The sequence below is a fragment of the Muscardinus avellanarius genome (assembly GCF_963383645.1).
Source record: "Muscardinus avellanarius genome assembly, chromosome: 11".
NCBI lineage: Eukaryota > Metazoa > Chordata > Mammalia > Rodentia > Gliridae > Muscardinus > Muscardinus avellanarius.
In genome coordinates, this window is record NC_137797.1 from 94,152,105 (window position 1) to 94,172,226 (window position 20,122).

Below are 20,122 nucleotides of genomic sequence, written 5' to 3' on the forward strand. Positions count from 1 at the left end.
GGCCCTCTGCAACTTAGTGAGACCCTGTTTCAAAATAAAGAATAAAAAAATAGTGCAGGGGGGTGTACCTCAGAGGTCAAATGCCCCTGGGTTTCATCCCCAGTACCAGAAAAGAAAAAAAAGAAAGAAAAGAAAAAAGAAAAGGAACATAAAATGAAAGGAAAAAGTACTTTATTGGTAAATTTTATATAATTTTAAATGATACAAACTGTACGGGTCCATATATATTTAACACACTATAATAAAACAAGGAGATTTTAAACACAAAATATAAGATGTAAATTATTCCTCAGTGAAGGATAGAGTAATAATAAGAGAGGGAAACAGAAGGAGCTTCAGAACTGGATAGAATTTTCTATTAAGCCCGTTTTCTAGGTCTTAACATCATTGTTTCCATATATATTTACCTTATATGTATCCTGTTGAGTGTTTAAAATATTTAATAATGATAATATTTGAGTTGTATTTCAAAATCTGTCTTAATCATATTTCAGTGCATTGATATCAAAGATAATTCCATATTTCCAACAGAAGTGATTGACTTGGTTTTTGTTTTTAAAATTTTTTTTCATTTCAAATTCTCTCATGCCCCTGTTTTGCTTTATAATTTCACTGTCCTTCATGAAGTACGTGTTGAAATACATGTTCCTTAGAAGAAAACTGAAATATCACTATCTATAGTGTGCTATCCTTGATAGGAGAGAACGTGGAATTCTTGAAAAACTTTTTTGCACTAAGAATTGTTTGTTGGTTTCCAGCTCTTCCTTGTTGTCACTGGTTTAAGTTAAACCCTTTTCTGTGCACATATATGAAAAGCTTGATTTTTCTTTCTCTATCAATAGGCAAGTGAAAGACCAAAATAAGAAGGTAGCAAATTTGAAGCACAAGGAACAGGTGGAGAAAAAGAAGAGTGCCCAGATGCTAGAGGAGGCGCGGCGCAGGGAGGACAACCTCAACGACAGCTCCCAGCAGCTGCAGGTCAGAGCCCCGCCCTCCTGACAGGCCTGCTTGGAGAGAGTTGGTCCTTAATTGCATGCTGTTTTCTCTTCATCTTTATCCTCCTGCTTTTTTCTCCTCCTAACTCTGCTTGCTGCCTCCCTCTCAGACCAACTGTTTAGCAATAAAGGAATGGCTTTAAATAGAAAAGGGAAGTTTTATTCCACAGCTTTGTAAGGACACCTGAGCATAGGAGAACGTTCCTCTTGCTTCAAGTCGATCACACTTAATTGGTAAGTTCAATATTAGTTTAATGAGTTGGTTATATTGACTTCAGCGTTGTCAGTGTAACTGTTTGTCAGTTCCATTCATTAAAGTTTATGGTTCATCTTGGTTTGTGTCTTTCTTCCTTTTTCCATTCTTCCTTTTACTTTTTCTTCTATTTCTTTCTCCTTCTATTTTCTTTTTTTCCTCCTCTTTTTTTTTTAATTCAGCCAGGTATATTGGTGTATGCCTGTAATCCTAGTACTTTGGAGGCTGAGACAGGAAGGAGGATTGCATGTTTGAAGACAGCATCAGCAACTAAGTGAGACTTTTAGTGATCTAACCAGATCTTATTTTAAAAAATAAAAAATTTCCATGCAAATAAAAGTCCCCAAAATATAAATAAATAAAATAAAAATTACAAAAAAGAAAAAAATCAGAGTATTTTACAGTTATATAGATTTTTTTCATTTCAGCAGTGATAATTAATATATAAATCTAATTATGTACAGGTTGATTAAGCCAAGCCCAATAACAATTGTAGCAGTTAATGTGTACGTGCCATTTAGGTTCCCAGCCTTTAAACTAGGCCCTTGTCATTCATTTTTCCCCCTTCACAGTAATACATCAGAGCAGTTGGTATTGTACACATTGTGGGGATAAGGAAATAGACTGTAAGACATTTAATTATTTATGTAAATACACACACAACTTTCTAAGTGGTATGGCTGTGGTTTTAACTAGAGCTTCTGGATCTGCAGCTTGCCCTCTTTCTCTTGGCCATGAATCCTTAGAATGAAGGTTTAGGCCTAAGGGAATCACAAAACTTGCTGAAATCCTTCTGAAACTACTACCATGATACCAAGTCACTGCCGCATGGTTTTCCTCCCTCACAGCCTCTAACTAGGTATAATACAGTGTGCATCCCACAATTGCAGTTACAAAATCTTGACTGAGAGATGTGGAGGAGTTAGTTTCTAGAATATATTTTTAGATTTTACAAGTTCATTCTAGACTTTGGAGACTCTAGTTTTTCCTTTTTTAAATCTTTTTAAAAAAATTTTATTGGTGCACTATATTCATACATCATAGTGGGATACAAAAAACTTTTGTAGACATACATGCATACATCGCCCAGTCAGCCCCCACCTGATCCCCACCCCGTTCCCTCCCCATCCCTCCTTCCCATGCTTGAGTTAGTGGTTGACATCTAGTATTATAGCAATTTATCCAAAATTAAAAATGATAATCTTACATAACAGTTTCATTTGTCTGATACCAAGCTTTTGATAACTTAAAGATAACATTTCAATATTTCTTTTTGCTTTCTTTCTTACCAGAGAATATTTTTTCTTTTTTTTTTTTTTTAGGTGAAACTATCATATATTTATATATTTATTTTCCAGAAAAAATCTATCCTAATATGGAATATGGACTCTAGATACCCAGAATGATCTTGAAAAAGAACAAAGCTAGAAGATATATATTTTCTGATTTCAAACCATATAAAGCTACAATAATTGAAACAGTGTAGTCCTGTTCTAAAGGCAGATATATAAACCATTGGAGCTAAATAAAAGCCTAGAGATACATTCTTCCATATATTGTCAAGTTATTTTTGACAAGGTTTCCATGAACATTTGGTGGAAGAAATACTAATTTTTTAACTAAATATTGTTGAAAAATAATAATTACATGAAAAAGAATAAAATTGGACCCTTACCTAATCCCATATACAAATATTAACTCAAAATAGATAAAAGACCTAAATATAAATCTTAAGACTATAAACTTTTAGGAGAAAATCTGGGTCATAAAACCTTATAACATTGAAGTTGGCAGTGATTTCTTGGATATGATTTCAATGGCACGGGCAACAAAAGGGTATACAAACTCCCTAAAAAATAAAATATTGTATATCCAAAGACAATGTAAACTGAGTTAAAAGTTACTGATAGAATGGGATAAAATATTTCCAAATGCTATATCTGAAGGTATATTAATATTCCAACTAGAAATCCTAAAAATTATCAACAATAAAAGCAAACAATACAATTTAGAGTTAGGTATAAGACTAACATAAATAACGAATCTCCACAGATAACCAATCTTAGTTGTCTGTTGGATGGAAAATCTTGTTTCTCTGGTTCTGGTGTGTGTTACCTATTTTTTTCTTTGTAGTTGATCTCTTTGAGTATTTTCTCTAGTGCTGGTTTTGAAGACATAAATTCCTTCAGTTTCTGTTTGTCATGGAAGCTTCTTATTTCTCCATCTAATTTGATGAAAGTTTTGCTGGGTAGGAAATTTTTGGCTGGAAGTTGTTTTCTTTCAGAGTTTGGAATATGTTACTCCAAGCCCTTCTGGCTCTCATGACTTGGTTTGGGAAGTCTGGAGTGATTCTAATCGGTTTGCCTCTGAATGTCACTTGGCCCTTTGTTTTTGTTGCCTTTAAGATTCTCTGTTTGGCTTCCACATTGGTCATTTTGACAATTATGTGGCGTGGGGATCCTCTTCTCCGATCCTGTCTAAAGGGAGTTCTATAAGTTTCCTGGACCTGTGTATCGACCTCTTGCTCTATGTTTGGAAAATTTTCTGCTATTACTTCCTTGAAAAGATTGTTGATCCCTTTGGTTTCACTTTCTTTTCCCTCCTCTATTCCAATTATTCTTAGGTCAGCTCTCTTATAATGGGCCAATATTTCTTCAATGTCAGATTCCTGCTGTCGGATATTTTTTTCTAGATTAGAAACTATGCGTTCATTTTTGGATTGCTCATCTTCTAAGAGCGAGATTCTATTCTCCATGTGGTCTAATCGGTTGTTTGTACTTTGAATTGAGGCCTTTACTTCATTAATTGCATCCTTTATCTCTTTTTGGCTCTCTCTGAATTCTTTTCGAAACACCTCTATTATTTCTACAGTTATTTTCCTGATTTGATCTTCTAGAAATCTTGATTTCTGTTTTATTGGGTTCTGATGTTGTGGGGTTGTGGGCATTCATTGCTCCATTGTTATTCCTCTTTCCCATGATTTCGGGAATTTGTGCCTTCTCTGGGTTCTTCCCTTGGGTCACTACGACTTCACTTAAGGTGCTCTGGATCTCGAGTCTGTGGTATCTCAGACCTCACTACTCCTTTACTGGGTTGTATCGCAGAGTCTCAGACCCAGGGAGTCAATAGAGGCTGCTTTAGACTATTTGGGGGTGCCAGGTTGCACGTTCTCCTATGGTGTGATATCTCTGCCACCGCCATTCCCCCACTGGGTCAAGTCCCTGGGGGTCAGTACTGGGATTTCTCCTCTGGGGCCCGCAATTTGACTCACTGTTGTTGAGTACGCAGATGGAGCTGTCGTGGACTCAGTGAATTCGCTGCTGCCGCTGCCGGTGACAATATGGTGCTGCTGCTACGCCCTCGGCCGTGAGGCTGGCGTATTTCTTCTTGGTTTTGATTTCCACTCTGAGTCCCTGCAGGGTGTGCTGAGCCCAGCCCATGGGAGCTTTAGACTCTCCCTGTGCCGAAAAATCTGCCGAATACCGCCGGGCTCTTCCGCAGCGGCTCACCTCGGCTTGCTGTCCGCCGCTCCTCTCTGGAGCCTGGTGGGCTGTTGAGTGCCTTGGTCTGGTGCCGTCCGATGAGCTCTCCACTGCCACCAGCAGTAAGGCGCTGCTGCCACGTCCTCAGCCGTGAGGCCGGCATGTCTCCTCTGTGGCTCTGAGCTCCGTTCTGAGACCCCCTCCTCTCTGGGGCTAGTGATTTTTTTGTTTCTCTGGTGATGGTGTTTTCTGGCTATGAAAGGCGTTGATTTTGTGGTAATAGAGATTGGTTGTTAGCGGGGCTCTTAAGCCCCGCTTTTCTTGGTCGCCATCTTCCCGGAAGTCCCCTTTTTTATATTTTATATAACTTTTATTGTTTATACTCCTTGTAGAAAATGTATAATCCTTAAATGCATCAATTTTTGAAAAAAGCACTGTATTAATTTTTCATCACTCTTACCAACTGCTCTTATGAGTGGAATTTATTTTTCCTTTCTTTTTTCTTTTCCTCCTTTTTAAGAAAATTTAAATGTAATGGGTGGAAAAGAATACTTTTTTTGTTGTTTGCTTGTTAGTGTTATTCGGAATTGAACCCACGGGCATTTTACTCTGAGCTATACCTTCACCGCAATTTTATTTTTTATTTTGATACAGGGTCTTGCTATGTGTGTGTGTGTGTTTGTGGTACTAGGGATTGAATCCAGGGGCATTCTACCTCTCAGCTACACCCCCAGCCCTATTTTTTATTTTTTATTTTTTTATTTTGGAGCAGTCTCACTAAGTTGTGGAGGGTCTCACCAAGTAGCTGAGACTGACTGTGAACCTGCGATCTTCCTGTCTTAGCCTCCCAAGTACTAGGGTTACAGGTTTTTACCACCATGTCTGGCCAATAGTTCACTTTTATTGGAGTATGTATTTTTCTGATTACCAGTGACATTGACCTTTTTTTTATTTTTTTTTTACATCTTAACATTTTATGTTTCTTAACATAATTCAGGACTCTCTTTTTACATGGTAGCATTTTTTTAATTGATTTTTTTTGTTTACTTCATCCACATTTTGAGAGCATATATGTTTCTCTAAATATTTTTAAATTGTTTTGTGTTTTTGTTTTTTTTACATGTTAGAGTGTTGTGTGTGATTGAGGGAGTTTTTTTTGTTTCACTAGTGTTTATAAACTATTATCTCATTACTCACAAGTTTGAATTGGCATCTTTTTATTTTATAATGGTTAGCAATTGTCTATTCCTAGGGTTTCATTTCAACCTCTCTTCTTGAACTATGACCACATTATTTTTAACTATTGAAAACATCTATTTTATAAGGCAAGTGTGTCTTTTAGCTGCAATTCCTTAATTGTATCATTTCTTATCTTTTCCTTCTGCCTGATTTAATGTTTTCTTTTGCCAGTTTATTTTTGCAAACCAAGGGTATTCTATGCTTGTATCAGTTGTTATACCACAAGTGATTTCCTACGTGACCTCCGTTTTCTATGTTTATATAAGCTGAGAGATAATTGAGAAAGATCATATTTTCACTTATATTTTATTTATATTTAGAGAAAACTAGAGGGGTTTGTGTACTTTTCCAAGGCATATTCCAGTAAGTAATAGATATAAAAGTTATATAAAATGGAAGTTGGTGGCCATATACAAGTTATACATGAATTTATTTCATTCATAGGGTAGTGAAAAGAATACTGGACTACAATTAGGATACTTAGAATCTGATTGCAATTCTTTTACTAATTACTTTGTTACTTAAGTACATTTCCTCCTTGTGCTGTTGCAAATGACAACCTAGTGATGATGCATTTCCCTACCTCCCAGACTGTGATCTCCAAATACAATTCATGACTGAAAGAAGCAAGGGATTCTCAAAGAAATGATCAGTTCCATGACTATAGCTGAAAATGGACAAGCTAACCCTAAATCATTGGATCTCAAATTCTTGTGTACATTAAAAATTGCCTGGAGGGCTTTTAAAACAGATTGCTGAGTCCTGTCCGTAAGGTTCTGATTCAGTAAACCCCAAGAATGTGTGTTTCTGATAATTTCCCAGGTGGCGAAGACTTTCCTCCTTGTGGGACTTCACTTTAAGAAGGGCACATCGTAGCATCATGTGATAACAGGAACTAACCTACCAGAAAACTGCTGGGGTCATACAAGGACAGAGGAGCAAAGGTAGAGGGGCCATTGCTGGCCTCGGATGGATAGTTTGAGTATAAAAGTACTAATGTATGATGGGTTAAGATAAATTAACTATACATGAATCTAAAAGTTTCATGTTAAGACTGAAAATGATGTAGAAATTGCTAGGGTACCAGGTCATTACTTTGAACACAGGTGAGTAAAGGGAAAGAATAAGGCAGTTATCTTGCCTTTATGGATAAACAATGCTTTTTTTTCTTTTTTGTGGTACAAAGGGACATTCTACTTCTAAGCTATACCTCTAGCCCTAGTTTATTTAATTTTTTTGTTTTTTGTTTTTGCAGTACTGGGGATTGAACCCAGAAGCATTCTACCTCTGAGCTTTACCCACAACCCTATTTTGTTCTTTATTTTGAAACAGGGTCTCACTGAGTTGCAGGGGACCTCTCAAGTTGCTAAGGTTGGCTGCAAACCTGCAGTCCTCCTGTTTCAGCCTGGGATTACAAGTGTGCACCACCATGCCCAGCTTATATTTTTTTATTTTGAAAAGGATCTCACTAAGTTGCGGAGGGCCTTGCTAAATTGTTGAGGTTGGTTCTGAACCTGTAATCCTCCTGTCTTAGCCTCCCAAGTACTGGGATTACGCATATGTGCCATTTATGTTTTTAAGTTCCTTACTGCCTTCACTCTTTCAGGTAGAACTTGTAGTTTACCACCAACACTGGTACTGTTGTGGTACTCTCATGTGTTACTAGGGATTGAACTAAAGGGCTATTCTATTTCAGAGCTACACACCCAGCCCTTTTTATTTATTTTTTATTTTTTGGTACTGGTGATTGAACCCAGGGTCATTTTACCTCTTAGCTGCACTCTACATTCTACCTCCCAGCCCTGTTTTTTATTTTTTGGAAACAGGATCTTGCCAAGTTGCTGAGAGCCTCAGTAATTGTTGAGGCTGACTTTATACCTGTGATCTTCCTGTCTGAGCCTTTCAAATACTGGGATTAAAGGCATGTACCACCATCCCCAGCTCTATTTTCCTTCTCAGAAGATCCTTTTTGTTTTTCTTTTTTCTCTCTAGCATCCACATGTGAAAGAACATATGGACCTTGACCTTCTGAGTATGGCTTATTCTACTTAATATGATACTTTCCAGTTCCATTCATTTTCTTTTCCTTTTTCTTTCTTTCTTTTTTTTTTTTTTTGTTTTTTATTTGCATTACTGGGGATGGAACCCAGGGGCATTCTATTTCCGAGCTACACCCTAAGCCCTATTTTTATTCTTTTTATTTTGAAACAGGGTCTCACTGAGTTGCAGAGGGCCTCACTAAGTATCTGAGGCTTTCTGCAAATCACCATCCTTCAGTCTCATCTTCCCAAATGCTGGGATTACAAGTGTGAGCCACCATGCCCAGCAGTTCCATCCATTTTCTTTCTTATAACTTGATTTTGTTGTTCTTTACGGCTGAATAAAACTCCACTGTATACATATGCTATATTTTCTTTATTCGTCTTTTGATAGGCACCCAGGCTGATTCCAAACTTGATCTTAAATTGTGCTGCTATAACATGGGTATGCACATATCTCTGTAATTGGCTTGTCTAAATTCTTCTGGATAGATAGTGAGGACTGGCATAGTTGGGTCATATGGTTGTTTTATTCCTAGTTTGTTGAGGAGTCTCCATACTGATTTCTATAGTTACTATACTAATTTGCATTCCTGCCAACAGTGTATGAGAGTTCCTTTTTTCCTACATCCTCACCAGCATTTGTTGGTGTTTGTAGTTTTGATGGTTGCCATTGAAACTGCTATGAGATGAAATCTCAATATAGTTTTGATTTGCATTTCTATGTTGGCTAGATATGATTAATATTTTTTCATATATTTAAACTTTATTTCATATATTTATATTTATTTTATATACTTATACCATATATGGCCATTTATACTTCTTTTGAGAAGTGTATGTTTAGTTCATTTGCCCATTTATTGAAGGAATTATTTTATTGTTGTTGAAGTTCTTTATATGTGCTACATATTAATCCTTTGTTAGAGAGTAGCTGGAAAAGATTTTTCTCCTATTCTGTGGGTTCTCTCTTCTTGATACTTTCTTTGCTGTGCGGAAGCTTTTTAGTTTGATGCCATTACATTTGTTGATTCTTTGTATTATGTCCTGACCTGTTGGTATTATATCCTAACTAAGAGTTCTATGGAGGCACATCTTGCCTACATACAGGTATCTGTTGAAGTGTTTCCTCTATGTTCTCTTCTAGTAGCTATAGAGTTTCTGATTATATATATATGGTTGTTGTTGTTGTTGTTGTTTGTTTGTTTTGTTTTGTTTTGTTTGGTGGTACTGGGGTTCCTGGAAACCCTTCTACCTCCGGGCTACACTCCCAGACCTATTTTATACTTTTTTTTATTTTTGGAAACAGGGTCTCTTAAGCCAGCGCGGCTGGCTTTGAAGCATGATCCTCCTGTTTCCGCCTTCCAAGCGCGGGGATTACAAGCGTGCGCCACCACGCCCGGCTGGTCTTATATTTAGGTCTTTAAATTGAGTTTTGTGCAGGGTGAGGGATAAGGATCTAGTTTCATCTTTCATATATGGATATCCAGTTTTCCCAGCAGCATTTGTTAAAGAGGCTATCTTTTACTCATCATGTTTGGCATTTTCATCAAGAATCAGATAACTGTAGCTGTACGGGTTTGTCTCTCTGGCATCTGTTCTATATTGGTCTATATGTAAATTTTATGCCAGTTCTAAGGGGTTTTTGTTTGTTTTGTTCCTATGGATCTGTAGTATAATCTGAAAGACGGAATTTATTTTGAACTTTACATTCCATGAATACTTCAGATAGAACTTGTAAAAGTATTCCTTTTTGGCAGGGAGTGAGTGATTACTTTGCCTTTTGTGCTTGGTCCAATACATTTTAAAGTACCTGATGAGATTAAATGGATTTCTTCCATTTGAAATGAAAATGATACCTGAAAATTTGAGAAAATCTAGTGATCCCACTGATTCTAAATGCTTTACTGTCATTTATTTAAGCCATATTTTACTTTAGTCGGTTAACTCAGATTTTAGTGTTATGCCAGTCCGTTATCTGCCAATGACCACCAGGAGTCGATCCAATGCAAGAAGCAAGAGGGGTTTTATTCAAGCTCAAGCTTGGTCTCTCCATGTGTACCAACGCAGTGGTAACTGAGAAGAGCGTGTGTTCCCCTGAGAACAAAGCCTTTATCCTTTAGAAAGGCCCCCCAACTCACCTTTGCATTGATTGTTTTTTTTTTTAAAACAAAAGTCTGGCTGGGAGTGGTGGCTTATAATCTCAGAATTTGGGAGGCTGAGACTTGGACATCCTCAGCTACTTAGTGAGGCTCTCTGCAACTTAGTGAGACCCTGTTTCAAAATAAAGAATAAAAATCAGGGCAGGGGTGTAGTCTGGAGGTAGAATGCTCCTGGGTTCCATCCCCAGACCTGCAAAATAAATAAATAAATAAATAAATAAGTAAGTCTGCTATCTCCCCCCCCCCCATTGGCTTAGCTTTTGGGCCTTGGGAAGTTTATTTCAGGAATGTTCAGATGGGTGGGGGTCTCTAACTCCAGGCAGAGTGACCTTGCCTGGGATACCTCCAAATTCCAGACCTAGATATACGGCACTGATTGGCTGTTGCTAGGGGAAGATCAGATTAGCGGAGTTAGCAGCTTCTTTCCAGGAAATAGGGCAAAGGTTACAAGGGAACAGGAACTTAATTTTGGACAGAAACTTAGGCCTACTCTACTTAAAGCTTTAACTGGAGCCTGTCATGGCATCTCTCTGGTCCCTCATTAGAATAATCTGTAGTTGTCTTTGGTAGACATATATTGAGTGACTGTTATGAGCAGTCATTGTACTATATCTGTGAGGATAGGGACATAAACAAAAAATGGTGTTTCCTGTTAGCTAGATAAGTTAAAAGATATGTTTTAGTCATTATAATTACAGTAATTTCCATTTGTAGAACTGAAATTATATAAATACCTACCACTGGATCCTTCCACACAAGTATTCTATGAAGCATAATCCTTACTGATTTGACTCATGGTGACTTGAGAATTTATAAAAACTCTACAGAAAGCCTGAAATCACCTCCCCCTATCCCACCCCACCCCACCTTTTTTGGTAGTGGCTGTAGGGATGGAACCCAAGGTCTTTGCACATGCTAGGCAAGTGCTCTACCACTGAGCTGTAATTATCTTTTAAGGGTCAAATTCTCCCTCTCTTTTAAAGCTTGCCTAAATCCTCACAGTTGGAATTTATTTAGCCTGTGTTGTAATCACATTAGAGTTTGCTTCTGTTTTGATAGCAGGATTTATCATACTTTCTATTATTGTTTATATGCTAGTTCCTCAATATACCTGAGTTTGGGAGCTGTGTGATACATTGCATATAGTTGATACCTTATAAATGTTTACTAATTTTACTTCTATTCAGGTGAGGAACTTCATTCACATGTATCTTAGCCTGGTGTCCAGTTCTGTTTTAGCTGCTAAAGGAAAGTAGCATAAACTGGCTTGCTTATAAACAACAGAAACTTATTTTGCATAGTTCCCAAGGCTGGAAGTTTAAGGTAAAAGCATCAGCAGATTTGTTTTTTTCTTAAGGATCCACTTTCTGGCTTATAAGTGGCAACTTCTTGCTGTTGTCACATGGTAGAAGGGGCAAAGTAGCCCTCTGGGGTTTCTTTTATTAAAGGCACTGTTTTAGTCTGCTCTTTTGCCAGTGGGACCAAAAGACCTGATGTACAACATAAAAGAGGAAAGATTTATTGGGGCAGTTTCAGAGGCTCAGTGCTTTTGGTCCATGGTTGGCCATCTCCAGGGTATAACACCTTGGCAGCAGTTTGTATGACTGAGAAGAGCTGCTCTCAGTCCCACAGCCACCAGTAGAGAGGGAAAGAGAAGAGACATATAGTCCCAAGGCCATACCCCAGTGACCCACCTCCCCCTGTGTGGCCCACCTCTGAACCTTGCTGCACTGGGGCTATGCTTTCAACACAGGAGCCTTTTGTGGGGGGGCATTCCGTACCCAAACGATAACAGACACTAATCCCCTTCATGAGGGCTCTGCCTTTGTGACCTCTGAAAGTCCTCTAGTCCTAAGACCATCACATTGGTGATTAGGTATCCTAAGAATTTTGTCCTTGGGGAGGACAAAAACATTTAGATCATAGTACCTAGCATTTGGAATTTTCTGTTGATTAACCCTGTGTTTTTACCTTTATTTTTAGGTACGATACTCACTAGAATAACTGTTCTTTTTTAGACAAAGTGATAATGTTGATATTCTTTGAGTGTAGATTATTAACTTCCTAATCTACTCTCATGCTGAATCTTTTTACTGTAGATTTCCAGTTTTACTACATAAATTTGTTCAGCCTGAAAATTATCCTTTGTTGATGAACTCTGCACTTCACTTTTGTCTTTTTCATTCTTCTATAGTCTGTATGTATAATTATGCTTTGTTGTCTTACATGCATTGTTTTATAACTACCAGTATGTGATTTTACCAGTTCTCTTTTTTCTTACCAACTAGTTTATATCTGCTCTAAGTTAAAGGATATTTATAAATTTTTTAACCTTTCTAAAACAATGTTTTACATAGCCTTACTAATTATAGCCATAATTGTTGAGTTATTATAAATAAATAGAACTTAAAAATTTAGTTATGAAATCTAAAAACTTTGAATGATGATATGACATTCATCCAATAAATATTTTCCAAAATTTCATAGGTTTCATGGTCCCTTTAGCGTCTTACATATTTTAACAAAAAATGCCATCTTCCCTTAGTTGAGATTGTTTACCTAATTATATTTTTATTCTTCGAGCTCTACCACTCAAATGTAACTTGTGACAAGTTTCAGTCACACTTTAATAGGGTCAAATAGAATGGATGAAAGGGGGCTCATATCAGTAATGGTTTGGGGCTTTGTTTTTATTGAATTCAAAGATAAGTATCTGCATTTAACCTTGAGAGAGGTTGCTGTCAGAGAGATTAATGGGATTGCTGAAAGAATGCTGTGGCTCTTGAGAGTCGTCTCCTGAGACCAATGAATATTAAGAATAAATTTCAAAGAAAGTGAAAATGTTGAAAATAGAGATGGGAAAATTAGCTTTATATACATTAGGCATATTCTTTTAGTTGCAGAACCAGTGAAACATTTGTGTTTTTCTGTAAAATTTGATTTGCTCTACCTATACAGAACTGTTCCCTTTTGATAAGAGATTTTCTTCTTTCTGAAATAAAGACTACTTAATCTTTCCTTTTCAGATAGGCTGTGGAGATTATTATTTAAGACAATTTTTAAAAAATTAATATTGTCTCACATGTCTTTAGGATAGCCCCTATCATAAGTAAAATATTATCTTTGGGGGTTTTTCAAAGACTTTTTAAAAATATTTATGCATTAAAAAATAAGTGTTATTTACATCAGAGATATATAATATCCTACAAATAGTAAAACCTTGTTTCTTTGTCCATAGTTCTCATACCCAGCTACCAGAATTTTCAAGATGAGAAAACTCACCAATTTGTGGGGTATTTGTACTAGATGCTTATGACTTGTTTTTATCAATCATCATTCTATTTGTTTATTTTTATTTTCATAATGAAATACATCTGCTTTTATTTTGACTTCAGTTTTTAACAAATTCGGTTATAATAATTTTCTATTCTGAGGGGAGAGTTATTTGAGGAGTTATAAAGAGAAAGGAAAAGACTTTAAAATTAGAAAAGTAGTTGGTGTGTAACCAAATTCTGTTTCTGTGTCAGGCTTGCTTTCTTAACATTCATTTCATCAATCCATCTGGCTTCAACACCCCCCACACACTTAGCATCTAAGATGTTGGTAAATGAGTTTCGACATGTTAAATGATTTTAGTGAAATCTTCTGCATGTGTATGTATGTTTGGGAGTGGTGAAGAGTGAGGCAGAATAAGCACTGGGGTTGAGGTAGTAAAGAATTACGGTCTCTTTCCATTAAGGATAATGGATACCAGTTAACATTATTATCTTTCAGAACATGTTAAAGTCTATCTGGTAAGTGATGTTTATTCCAGAGGAAGCAGCTCTTAACTCACATAAATGGCCTTCATTACCATGTCAGAGTCACCGTTGGGGAAAAGGGGAGAGAATGTAGAAGGTTGTGCTAATTTGAATAATCTATGTAAGATCTAAATTAGTCTTTCTCCTGGTTCTGAAAAAAGGGAAACACATATGATCTGTCTTTAACAAGTGATTGTCTTCTATGTTATTATCACACTTTTTAAAATTTTGAGGGAGGACTTCCCGGTGCCCAGGTGGGGCCCGCGCCAGGGCTGCTGCCCTGAGCAGTCTTGGCTCCGCTGCCTGCAACATCCCAGTGCTGGGCTGTGGGCACTTCCCTGCCGTACAAGGGCCACCGGGCCGCTGCCTGCCTGCCACGCCTGGGACTTCGGAGGCTGATACAGGAGGATCACAGGTTGGAGACCAGCCTCAGCAACTTAGCAAGGCCTTCTGCAACTTAGACCCTGTTTCAAAATAAGAAATAAGCCAGATGTAGTGGCGCACGCTCGTAATTCCAGCATTCGGGAGGCTGAGACTGGAGGATCAAGGTTTAAGGACAGCTTCAGCTACTTAGGCCTTTTGCAACTCAGTGAGACCTTGTCTCAAAATAAAGAATAGAAGATTTTTCAAAGATGGCGGCAGCCGCAATCGCAGTGGCGGCTGCCGAAAAGGACATGCATTCCTCAGAGAAGCCCTGGACACCAGATTTTAGTTTAATATCTAATTGAGTCAACTTAAGGAGACATTTCCAGCTATGACTTCCTATCTAGAATGCAGGAGAGAGTGGATAATGGCGGAATTAGAACGCAAGAAAAGTGATTCTTTAACATACCTTGAAAGAAAAATGACCAGGGCATGGTAGAGGGAGCCCAGCAGCACCGGGCAGGGAGCCAAGCCGCGAGTCTGCCGCTCTCCTCTGTGCTGCACTGGGGTTCGTGTTGCGCTCGGAACAGCAGATCCTGCTCTATGCGGTGAGGCTGTGGGCCTCCGCTCTTGGAGGGGAGATAAAATTCATTCCTGCTGAGTGCTAGATCCCACAACCTCTTCAAAACACATATACTGTCTTACTAAAAAAAATATATTGGCCGGGCGTGGTGGCGCATGCTTGTAATCCCCACGCTTGGGAGGCGGGGACAGGAGGATCACACAGGTTCGAAGCCAGCCGCGCTGGCATAAGAGACCCTGTTTCAAAAATATAAAATAGGTCTGGGAGTGTAGCCCGGAGGTAGACGGGCTTCCAGGAATCCCAGTACCACCAAAAAAAAAAAATTATATATATATATATATGTCAACATGGCGGTGGCGGCAGCCAGTATTCAGGAGATGCAGACATATCCTATCCAGTTCACCTGGAACATTTGGAAAAAAATCCCCGCGAAGGGGACTGCTCTTGCCACACATGCTTAAGAATTCTGGACATCATGTCACGTGAGGTAGGAGCTCAGCAGAGAACCAGGAGGAAGGCTGTGGTGGTGGAGGCGGCGGCAGCAGCGGTGGTGGTGGAGGCGGTGGTGGTGGAGGCTAGTATTTGGGAGAGGCAGAGAACTGATCCAACCCACCCTGATCTTCTGAAGAAATTGCCCCAAAGGTAGAGTGCTACCGCCATGCATGCTCAGGAATTCTGGACAACATGCAGTGTGGGAAAAGTGTTTGGGAGAGAATTGAGAAGATGGAGGCAAGCGGCAATGGCGGAGGCCAGTATTCAGGAGAGGCAGAAATCTGATTCAATCCACCTTGATCTTTTGAAGAAATCGCCCCAAAGGTAGAATGCTACCACCACACACACTCGGGAATTTGGAACAACACGCTGTGTGAATAAGGTGCTCAGAAGAGAAACGAGATGGCTGTGGTAGCGGCAGCTGTGGTCAGTATTTGGTAGAGGCAGAGATTCAATCCAATCTACCTCATAATTTTAAAAAAAATATCCTCAAAGATATACTACTACTGCCACACATGCTCGGGAATTCTGGAAAACAAACTGTGTGACAAAGGTGTTCAGGAGAGAACTGAGATGGCAGTGGAAGTGGTGGTGACCAAAATTTGGAAGGTCAGACAGATCCAGTCCAGTCTACCTTGAACTTTTGAGGAAATCTCCCCAAAAGTAGACTGCTCTTGCCATACATGCTCGGGAATTCTGGAAAACATGCTAAGTTGTAAAAGGGTTTGGAGGGTTTCAGAGGGAGCGCCACATAGCTTGGATGGGCCATCATGCTGTGTGTTCTGGGAGTCATCAGCCCTCATGGCCACTGAGCTCCTCTGCACAGAGCGGGAGGCCAGGGTACATGTGGAGCAGCAGAGCCTGCTCTCCAAAGTGAAGCTGTGGACCTCTGCCTTTGGAGAGAAGACAGAGTTCATTGCCAGCTTTGGCAAAAGACATGTACTGTTTTCTCATATTAAAAAAAAAAAAATATATATATATATATATATATATATATATATATATATATATATATATATATGAATGCCGGGTGTGGTGGCACACGCTTGTAATCCCCACACTTGGGAGGCGGAGACAGGAGGATCGCGCAGGTTCAAGGCTAGCCTCGCTGGCCTGGGAGACCCTGTTTCCAAATAAAAAATTATATATATATATATATATATATATATATATATATATATTAGTGTGTGTGTGTGTGTGTGTGTGTGTGTGTGTGTGTGTGTGTGTGTCTGTCTGTGTCTGGGAGTGTAGCCCGGAGGTGGAAGGGTTTTTAAGAACACCAGTACCACCAAAAAAAAAAGGGAAGAAAAAAGGAACATCTGTAGACGACCTGCTCATAGTGACAGAGATGCACAGTAAGGCCGGTGCTGGGGCCTCTGAGGCCAGGATAGGAGCCTGCCAGGCAGCTATGCTGGTGCCGGGGCCAGTGAGGCCAGGATTGTAGCCTGCCATGAGGCAAGGCCGGTGCTGGGGCCTCCGAGGCTGGGAACAGAGCATGCCAAGGGGTGAAGCTAGTGTTGGAACCAGTGAGGCTGGGATCGGGGCCTTCCGTGAGGCAAGGCTGGTTCTGGGGTCTCAGAGTCCAGGATTGGAGCCTGCCGAGGAGTGAGGCCTGTGCCGGTGCCAGTGAGGCCGAGATCAGGGCCTGCCATGAGGCAAGGCCAGTGCTGGGGCCTTCAAGGCCAGGATCAAAGTCTGCTGAGGGGTGAGGCTGGAGCCGGGTCCAGCAAGGCCGGGATCAGATCCTGCTGTGAGGCAAGACCAGTGCTGGGGCCTCGAAGGCTGGGATTGGGGCATACCAAGGAGTGAGGCTGGTGCTGGGGCCTCTGAGGCCAGGATCGGAGCCTACCATGAGGCAAGGCTGGTGCTGGGGTCAACAAGGCCGGGATCGGTGCCTGCCATGTGGTGACATTGTAGCTAGAGCCAGCGATTCCAGGATAGGAGCTTGCCTTAAGACAAGGCTGGTGCTGGAGCCTCCGAGGCTGGGATCAGAGCCTGCCATGATACAAGGCCGGTGCTGGAGCCAGCGAGGCCGGGATCAGAGTCTGCCGGGTGGCTAGGCCAGTGCCGGGGCCTTCAAGAGTAGGATCAGAGCTTGCAATGCGACATACACAGAGAAATATCACAGAAAATAAAAAATAAGATGCTTTCCCTAATATGCAAAAACTAGGAAGATAAAGGTAATAGGAGGAAATCTAGTTGAAGAAAGGGCCCTATGGAGGAGCAATTAAGGTGACCAATCAGAGGGGATGGGATGGGGGAAGATGGAATCTCTTTAAAACACATGATGAAGCCAGGCGTGGTGGCACACGCTTGTAATCCCCGCACTTGGGAGGCTGACACAGGAGGATTGCATGGGTTCGAAGCCAGTCTCAGCTACTCAGTGAGGCTTTCAGCAACTTAGTGAGACCCTGTTTTCAAATAAAATATTAAAAAAGGTCTGGGAGTATATCCCGGAGGTAGAAAGTCTCTGGGTTCCACCTCCAGTACCACCAAAAAAATAAATAAATAAAAATAAAGTAATTTTGCTAATACATAGTATGTACTTTTAAATTAGTCTGTTTTGGGCTAAATCTTTTTCACTGTCCTTTCTGCTTTAAGAGTAGAATCAGAAGCCGGGCATGGTGGCGTACGCTTGTAATCCCAGCATTCAGGAGGCTGAGACTGGAGAACGCCTCAGCTACTTAGTGATGCCCTCCGCAACTTAGTGAGACCTTGTTTCAAAATAAAGAATAAAAAATAGGGCAGGGGGTGTAGCTCGGAGGTCAAATGCCCCTGGTTCCATCTCCAGACCCGCAAAAAACAAAAACAAACAAACAAACAAAAAAAAGAGTAGAATCAGTTACAGTGAAAGTAGGATCAGTATTTTGGGAAACAGGAGACTAATGAGAATCTTTACTCAGTGGTGTTCATTTGTAACATTGAAGTTGAGTGGAGGTCAGGAAGGAGGTAAACACCAGCCTAGTTATCAAAAGCTGCTTTAATCAACCGAGGCCTTCAGGGCAGGTCTGCGATTAGCTTTGTGTTTCAGTTGGCACTCTGGGGTGGTGGGGAAAGTGGACTGATGAGTGAGGATGGGGAACTATGGGAGGCAGTGAGGCTACCAAGATGCTGCAGACTGGATACCACGAGGATATAACGTGGGGTGGGAGCAGGAAGTCAAAGCGATGGTGGGGGAAGGGACCAATGAGCCACACAGTCAGTAGCATTACACATTGGAGTGGAAGTACCCCAATATTTAAAGTGGGGGCTTGGGCTAGCAGTGTAGGAATGCCTATTCTCTCCTGACATCTGGAGTCTCAGGGCATCTGGAATCTGTCTTGTGATGTCTGGAGTCTCCTGACATATGTCCTCTGGCTTCTGGGGTTTCACCTCCTGTCCTCGCTGCAGGGTCCCGACCTGTCATTCATGAGATTATGAATATTTCCTTCTCATCTTTTCATAAGAAAAATACTTTTCTTGTAACAGTCAATGTTAACACTCATTCACATGTTTCACGGCTAAACTTTTTAATCGTGCCCCACCCCACCCCACCCCATCCTCTATCTTTTCTTTTTATTGAACCCAGAGGCATTCTGCCATTGAACTACATTCCCATCCCTTTTTTATTTTGAGTCAGGTCTGGGGTGGCTGTAGCACGGAAGAAGAATGGCCCTCACTTCAATCTCCATGACCACAAAAACAAAAAATCAAAGTCATCTGTATTGACTGATTATGGTGTGCAGGGAATTAAACCCAGAGATATCTATCTCTGAGCTACACCCCTACTTGATTTTATTGCTTATTTGGAAACAGAGTCTCATTAGGTTGCTGAGAGCCTCACTAAATTAATGAGGCTGACTTCAAACCTACAATCCTCCTGTCTCAGCTTCCCAACTGCTGGGATTAAAGCTATGCACCATCATGCCCAGCTGATGTCATATATTTTAGTCTTTTAAATAAAGCTAATGCTAGGCCTGGTGGCACATGTTTGTAAGCCAGTACTGAGGAAGCTAAGACAGGTGAATCATAGGTTTGCAGCCAGCTTTCAGCTACTTAGTGAGGCCCTCTGCAGCTTAGTGAGACCATGTTTCAAAATAAGAAATAGAGCTGGAGGTTTAGCTCAGAGAGGTAGAATGCCCCCAGGTTCAATTCCCAATACAGCAAAAAATAAATGAAGGAAGGCAGGAAGTTAGGCAGGCAGGCATTAGAAAATCCAAAATTATATAGTTGGCTCACATAATTTTACCAGAGAAGGTATGTTGACTAGAGCAATTTTACTTTTTTTTTTTTTTTTTTTGCAGTAATGGAGATTGAGCTCTAGGGCATTCTTCCTCTTAGCTACACCTATTTTTTTATTCTTTATGTTTTGAAATAGAGTCTCACTAAGTTGTGGAGGGCCTCACTAAGTAGCTGAGGCTGGCCATAAACCTGTGATCCTCTGTCTCAGCCTCTCAAAGTACTGGGATTACAAGTGAATGCCACCACTCCCAGCTTCAGATGACATCAATTTTGATAATGAATTTTTTTTTTTTTGTATGTGTGGGACTGGCCTGAGGATTGAACTTTGGGGCATTCTTTCTGTGAACCACACTCCAACCCTTTTTAAATTTTTTTGAAACAGTGTCACACTAAGTTTTGGAAGGCCTTGCTACGTTGCTGAGGCTGGCCATGCAGCTGTGATCCTCCTGTTTCAGTCTCCTAAGTACTGAAATTATAGGTGTGTACAACACCA

At 40.1% G+C, this 20,122-nt stretch overlaps 1 protein-coding gene across 2 annotated transcripts in view; it reads left to right on the top strand.

Moving 5' to 3' along the window:
* The window catches only part of ERC1 (ELKS/RAB6-interacting/CAST family member 1), a gene marked incomplete at both ends in the record, with an annotated part of 441,980 nt that overhangs the window by 185,576 nt on the left and 236,282 nt on the right, over positions 1–20,122 (top strand). For both annotated transcript variants that reach the window (XM_080705759.1, XM_080705760.1), the window contains one exon: positions 843–978. In XM_080705759.1, coding sequence (XP_080561885.1) covers positions 843–978 — 136 coding nt within the window. The remainder of the gene's footprint in view (positions 1–842; positions 979–20,122) is intronic.